This window comes from Syngnathus leptorhynchus, chromosome 5 (genome assembly GCF_054491065.1).
Source record: "Syngnathus leptorhynchus isolate UIUO chromosome 5, UIUO_Slep, whole genome shotgun sequence".
NCBI lineage: Eukaryota > Metazoa > Chordata > Actinopteri > Syngnathiformes > Syngnathidae > Syngnathus > Syngnathus leptorhynchus.
This window is the reverse complement of record NC_141199.1, coordinates 17,539,577-17,546,698: the sequence shown is the minus strand read 5'-3', so window position 1 is coordinate 17,546,698 and position 7,122 is coordinate 17,539,577. Positions and strand designations below refer to the sequence as shown.

Below are 7,122 nucleotides of genomic sequence, written 5' to 3'. Positions count from 1 at the left end.
TTTATATTTACTTAATTATTTACTGAATGACTACATTGATTTTCGTGCACTTTTTTCTGCAACTTCAGTAGAGCCAGTAAAAAGTTGAGCACTTTGTTGCATTCTTTAAATGGGATTAAAGTAGCGCCTCCTGGTGGTCAAATGCCAGACTAAATCCTAATTATTGTTTATGCTAGTTTTTTAATACTTTTTATTTTTCAGCATCAAAAAATGGTCAAAAAGGTGTGACATGCTTTTTTTTTTTTTAAGAAATGTCACACAACAAAGGTAAAAACAAAACACTACTCTTTGCGTAGCTTATAAGCTAATTGCCAATTAGCAATAGCCACAGAAGGCTGGAGTAGAGGAAATAGAACTTTTTCCACGACGTTGCCAAAGTGACATCCACGATGTCTTGTGTGTAACCTTTCTTAATATTTGACGAGTTTACTTGCAGCGTCAGTGGCCGGTGGGCAGTTCATCCACCTCCATCACGTTGGCGAGGCGAGGAGAGACGAGGAGCAGCTGTCTCTGCCATGATTGCGGCCTCCTATTTTATTCCTACCTGCAGAATTACGGTAAGACAGCCGCTAGTTGATTTGCATTCACCGCAGACTCTTCATTCATCTTTCATGACGACTGAAGCACATTTGCAGGCCGCCTCACCAGCCAGCGAGCGACCCACTCCAGTGAACACAACAAGTCGCTCTGGACTGCTCAAAGCCCATTTTCAGCCATACATTATACATCACCTGTCAAAGGCGCCATTTTAAATGGCAGCTCAGAGCGGAAGCAGGAGGCAATAAGAGAGGTTTTTTTTTTCTCTCCTTCTTAAGGGGGGGAAATCAAGTGTCCATTTTGACAGTCCACTAGGTGGCAGTGTTGCACTTGGGAAAACCCGCACCACAAACGGCATCAGGCCACAGAGCAGCAGGGATGCTGATCAATTTGCAGCATCACTCTCTCGCTCGCTCTCGCACAGGCAATCAATCAATACGTGGACAGGAAGCAGAGCGAGGAGGCGGACTGCAGTGGACGCAAAGAAGGACAAGGACAAAGGGGAGAGAAAGGAAAAAGAAGACATGCTTTTTTTTCCATCTGCTTTTTTGACGTCATCCCAGGTTGGAAGAGGAGGAGGAGGGGGAGGGATTGGATAGAGAGAAGAGCATCTCACAGAATCTCGGGAGCATCCTCACATGGCCGTGACAGGGTTGCACGTCGTCGTGGGAGACGTGACGTTGGCGAGCTGCTGAGCGCTCCTCTTCTTTCTTTCTTTTTTTTTCCCCCCATGTCAACAGTTTAATTCGAAGCTGCTGTGTGCATGTGTGTGTGTGAAAGAGAAGATGAGCGTGCCCATGCTGAAGATCGGCGCCGTGCTGAGCACCATGGCCATGGTCACCAACTGGATGTCCCAGACGCTGCCCTCGTTGGTGGGACTCAACGGAACCGCCGTGGCCGTCTCCCCCGACGGCACGCACCAACGCGTCGTCAGCGTATGTATATAATATTGCACGCGCTCGTCACACATTCCAAAAGTTCATGAAATTTTCAACATAACCAGCAGGTCAAAACATTCGGTACACCCGCTAATATTGTTGGAGTCTAGTCTCCATTTTTAATGGCAGAAGGAAATTCTGATCACTGATAGACTGACCGAACAATTAAAAAAAATATATCATGAATAATTAAAATAGTATTAACGCTTGTTTCTTTACAATGCTTGTCCCTTAGTATTTATTTACAATATATATATATATTTTTTTTTTTGCAGAGCGGGTTTTTTAATGTAATTATCTGTTTTATATGTTAATGAGTTTTAAAAATCTTAAAGATCCAAAGAAGCTAATACTGGCTGATTAAATCGCTGGGTCGATTCATCTTTGGGGCTCCAATTTTGTTTGTTTTGGACCAGCCAAGGATTTTCTGTCAAGCCCGGTCGAAACCAGCGCTGACTTGCTATTCTTCCACTTCATTATTGAGATTATAACCAGAAGCATTTTGGCCAAACAACAAACACCTTCTGAATTTATCTCACCCTTACCCCCATGGGGAAAACCTTAAAGGTGAACTCAAGGTAAAAATATTTCTTGTGCCCCGACGGTATGTCGGACAATAACTTCGGAATAAGATGAATCCATCCAGTTTTTTTTTATTATTTTATATTATTTGTCTGGGCTCTGCCATCTTGTCCCAAACGTCATTGTAAAGTAGTGGAATGGATGTGCTGGATTTCAAAATACACACACACACATCTGTGTACTACCAGAGGTGATATTTTCTCTCTGGGAAGGCTAACTGGCCTCTGGGCCGTTTGTTACCGTAGCAACAACAACCCTCGGCAAAGCCCGCCTGTGTCCATGTCAACAACACATGCACTTTTGTGCGTGTGTGCTGATGTCAGAGCCTGAGCGAGGCTCCTCGCCGTTGCTAATTGGCATTTCGATGGCGACCCGTGTCGCCTTGTGTTCTTCTGTTAGGGTTACCAATCGTAAAACAAGCAACGAGCCAATGGCCGCGCCATCTGTGGGCGTGTGTTTCTTCCAAAAATGTCAGAGAAAATGGATTTCTTTGAAAGCGCCAGTTGGCCTCGACAAGAAGCGCCGTGGCCTCTTTCCCGCCAAATCTCCTGTCGGGAAACGCTTGGTTTCATTTAGCCCGAGATTCCCGCTTATGTATCCGCCCACAGTAGTCTGATTTATGAAGTCATAAAAAAAGAAGATGGAGGATTGCCGTATTCAGTTGGCGCGTGTGTGTGTGTGCGTGCGTGCGCATGCGCAGGGTTTGTATCCGGGCTCGGAGGAGGCTTGGCAGGTGTACAGCACGGCGTCGGACCCGGATGGCCACTGCGTGTGCGCCGTGGTCGCTCCCGCCCGGAACCTCTGCAAGCGAGACCATCGCAGTCGCCAACTCAGCCTGCTGACTCAACAGGTGTGTGCGTGCGGGCGGGCGGGCGTGCATGCAACGTTGCACACAACAAAATCAACTTTCGAATACAGAAAAAAAAAAAAGCAGCGTTTGGCCTAAATCACACACACACGCACACTTCCTGCTCCAACACTTGCTCAGGGGGGAAGCCAGCGGGAAACACAAACAAACAACCCCACCCACCCACACGCATACACAAGCCAACACCCTCAAATACACTCATTAAACATTAACACACAAGCACACAGGCGTGCAAATAAACACGTAGATGGACACACACACACACAGAAATAAACACAAATGACACACACATGAAAATACACACAAACCACATGAACACAAGCGCACAAGTGATTCCTCACGTACACACACGTGTTGTGGTTCAGGTGCAGAACGTGAGTCAGTCGGTGGATGGGGTCCACCTGCGGACCTCCAGGGACCTGCGACATTTTCGCGAGTCTGAGCCGCTGCTGCGGGGCGTGGACGGACGTCTGCACTCGTACGCCAGCAGCCCCCGCACGCTCACTTCCAAGGGTCTGCAGGTACGCCGGGGGGGGGGAAGGCGTCGCTGTGCTGCACTCGGTAGAAGATTGAGAGCACCGCGTGGTAGAAAGAAAAAACAGTCCAACGGGGAGGAATGAATGACACATTTTATTATTGATGTTGCCAAAGCAGAGGAAGCGCTTCTTTTTTTTTTTTTTTAGGACAGGAGGCATCATCATGTTTGTTTTTTCCTGTATGAGTGCCCAAAAAGCCGAGTTGACAATGAAAGCGCTCCCTCGCTCCGAAGAAATCAAGGCAAACAAAGCAAACCCCTGCCGAACAACTCGGCAGAGACCCCGCCTCCTCCCCAACATCCCAATGGCCTCGATTCAGCCTCGCTCGGAAACTCCTCCGTGTAGTCATGAAAAATAAAGCGGGCCGGTTACGCAACCGAGAGTCCTTAGGGATTAGCCCGTGTCGAGCAGATGGGACTTTAAGGGCGCCGCCGTTTCTCGCTCGATGGCTCTTTCGCACCTCCCGGGGTGGGGGCGTTTAAAAACAGTCTTCGTCTTCTGAGCCCGTCTGCTTGTTGTGTTGCTTCAGGAGCTGAAAGGTCAGGTGAGCCAACTTCAGCCCCTCCTGTCCACGGCGGAGCAGTACCGCTCCGACCTGGAGACGCTGGCCGCCCTGCGAGGCCGCCTCCTCAACCTGTCGGCCATGCTGACGGCCATCCAGGAGGAGGTGGGCGCCTACGACTACGAGGAGCTTCAGAGGAGAGTCCTGCTGCTGGAGACCAGACTGCACAGCTGTATGAACAAGCTCGGTAACGCGCTCGCCCATTCCGACCAAAAATAGAACTTGCTTCATTCATAAAGAATAATGCGGGCGGCCAGGTTGCGGTCGCCTGACAGCCGTCAACGGTCCCGTCACCGTGCGGGCGTCGGGCTCCCGCTTCGGTTCCTGGATGACCGACGCCATGATTCCCAGCTCCGACAGCAGGGTGAGTGAAGCGGGCGTTCAAAAGACGCTCTTCACGCTTTATCCAAATGTTTCTGCCTGCTGTGCTTAATCATTTAAGCCAGAGTTCTTCAAACTGAGGTCCCTGACGGCTTCGAAAACTGTGGCTGTAATATCATATATTTGTAATTATTCATTATGATATATGTATATATTTTTAGAAATTACTATCAATTGTGTGGCCTAATGTTAATGATTTATCTTTTTTTTTTTTTTACCCCTGCCAAAAAAGTGTTGAACTATTGCCCCCGGTTGCACTTGTGCTTTAGGTGTGGTCCATGGACGGCTTCTACCGCGGCCGGCGCGTGCTGGAGTATCGCACCATGGCCGACTTCAGCAAGGGCCAGAACTTCGTGCAGCACCTGCTGCCGCACGCCTGGGCCGGCACGGGCCACGTTGTATACAACGGCTCGCTCTACTACAACAAACACCAGAGCAACATCTTGGTAGGCCAAAAGCACAAATGCTCCGCTCCAGGTGATGATCCTGCTCATTTGTTTACCTTCTTGTCGCAGGTTCAATACCACTTCCGCTCTCGCAGCGTGCTGCTACAGCGGAGCCTCAGCGGAGCCGGCTACAACAACACCTTCCCGTACAGCTGGGGCGGCTCCTCCGACATCGACCTCATGGCCGACGAGACGGGCCTGTGGGCCGTGTACACGTCCATACCCAACGCCGGCAACATCGTGGTACGTCCGAAGGAGCCGTTAGCCTCCTTGACGGAATTCTCACGCCGTCTCCTCTTTTGCTCAGGTGAGCCGATTGTGTCCCCGCTCCCTGGACGTTCTCCGAAGCTGGTCCACGGGCTTCCCCAAACGCAGCGCCGGCGAGGCCTTCATGATCTGCGGCGTCCTGTACGTGACCAACTCGCACCTGGCCGGGGCCAAGGTCCACTTTGCCTACAACACCAACACTTCCACCTACGAGTACACGGACGTGCCGTTCCACAACCTCTACTCGCACATCAGCATGATGGACTACAATCCTCGAGAGAGGGCGCTCTACACCTGGAACAACGGACACCAAGTGCTCTACAACGTCACGCTCTTTCACGTCATACGCACCGACGGCTAGACCCCCGTTAGACGGGTGTGGAGAGGACTCACGGACGCCGGATGTGTCGCCTTGGCATGTTTATTTTCCTTCAATAAAAATCAAACAAACTCCATCCCTGGCTCATTAGAATTAGCCAAACTTAGCTAGCTAACGAGCTAGCGGGTGGTAATCGTTACCGTTCATCGTAGGCGTCAATTTGCCGATTGGAATCGGTAAATATTGCGTTCATCGTATCTGTTGGCAAACTCGTCATTTGCTAACGTTAGCATTTTTCTGCATTGCCAAAAGTAGCTAAATTAAACATTGATTGGAGTTATTTGTTTCAATCTTAGAATAACAGGAGCTCCTCACCACAACAATACAATTGCCAAATCGGTTTCTTGAATTGATTTATTTATTCCCCCCCCTCCCTCCAAGCTTTTTGTGTGTGCGTGCGTAGCCATATTGTATCTCAGTAGGACACACAGGAAATGGGCGTTGGGTCAGGAAGAAAACTTGTTCCGTACACACACATGCACACGTGCACACGTGCATCCGCACACTCGCACACCCAGCCCATGATTTAGAGCAGGAGTCACCAAGTCCCATCCTCAAGGGCGCCGACCCGGCCTGAGTTGGTGACTCCTAGTTTCTTGTCTACTCCTTTCTCATCCCTTCTTTCTCATCTTTTATTTCCAGTCACCAATCCTTTCTTTTCCACCTTCCATTCATCTTCCCTTCCACTTGTCTCCATTCCTTTTCTATCCTTCCTTCTTCTAAGATGTAATTCTAGTCTGTCGTCCTTTCTCATGTCTGTCGTTGTCCTTGTGGCTGTGTTGCATTTGACGGCTAAGGTCTCGAAGAGCATAAGAAGGACAGGATGCAGGCTTGTGGGAAAGAACGTCAGAAAATCGATCCGGTAATCATCAGTTGGGGTGGGGGGGTGGGGGGGGGGGCATCTCAATCGGATACTGAAGGGCAAGTAAGACTGGGATGGAGAGAGCGCGAGACACCTAGGTGGAAGAAGAGCCACATTGCCCTCTAGTGGTTTGGAAACAGCACTGCAACAAGATTATGTTCCGGGGTTTATTTTCCTAGGGACATCTGTCCTCTCCCATTGCCAATCTTCCATCTGTTATTGACCTATCCATCTTTATGATCAATTTCCCGATCCATCCAACTTTGTTCATCTGTGCCCCCTCATACATTTTGGCTGTCGTTCTCGTTGCCTTTTTTTTTGTTCTTGTGCTCTGACTCTGTGTCCTACTTTCTGACGTGGTGTTTTTCAAGAGTACCATCATTTATTAGCAGAGGTTTCTATGGTGACAAGCGCTGACCCCCCCATCACAATGATGAAAAGGAGCAGGGAATGTTGGCTGGCCGCGTTCCCATGGCAACAAGGTCAAACATCCAGGACGATATAAATCGGATGTGGTATCATCTCTCCCCATAATTTTTAAAATCATGCAAATTTGAATGCCTCAAAGAAATAAATATGAGCTCAAAATTCAGTTCTAGTTACACTGTTTGCGTATAACAATTCCAAAAGGGTACAAATGTGTGACGTGTGAATACGTTTGATGGAAAATGACATTTTTTTGAATTTTCATATGCAAATAGGTGTGTCTCAGGAGTTGTGGACAAGGTTTCTGAGCGAAGCAACCGCCAAAAGGTAAGCAGAGC

At 48.9% G+C, this 7,122-nt stretch overlaps 1 protein-coding gene across 2 annotated transcripts; it reads left to right on the top strand.

Moving 5' to 3' along the window:
- The first annotated feature begins 71 nt into the window (after positions 1–71).
- On the top strand, positions 72–5,745 carry LOC147057464 (noelin-2-like). 2 transcript variants are annotated; one of them, XM_085911221.1, is made up of 9 exons: positions 72–557; positions 636–1,472; positions 2,758–2,907; positions 3,291–3,446; positions 3,991–4,210; positions 4,281–4,387; positions 4,674–4,850; positions 4,946–5,093; positions 5,158–5,745. In XM_085911221.1, exons 2-9 carry the CDS (start codon positions 1,323–1,325, stop codon positions 5,487–5,489), a joined length of 1,440 nt encoding a protein of 479 aa, XP_085767347.1. In that variant the 5' UTR covers positions 72–557; positions 636–1,322; the 3' UTR covers positions 5,490–5,745. The 2 variants fall into 2 exon arrangements, with proteins under 2 accessions (XP_085767347.1, XP_085767346.1); XM_085911220.1 differs by having other exon boundaries at positions 4,920–5,093.
- The last annotated feature ends 1,377 nt before the right edge of the window (positions 5,746–7,122 follow it).

Coding starts and splice junctions, on each gene's coding strand:
- LOC147057464 (XM_085911220.1), top strand. CDS start 1,323: ATGAGCGTGCCCATGCTGAAGATCGGCGCCGTGCTGAGCACCATGGCC. Junction 2,908..3,290: donor TCAGCCTGCTGACTCAACAG/GTGTGTGCGTGC, acceptor GTTGTGGTTCAG/GTGCAGAACGTGAGTCAGTC. Junction 3,447..3,990: donor TCACTTCCAAGGGTCTGCAG/GTACGCCGGGGG, acceptor GTGTTGCTTCAG/GAGCTGAAAGGTCAGGTGAG.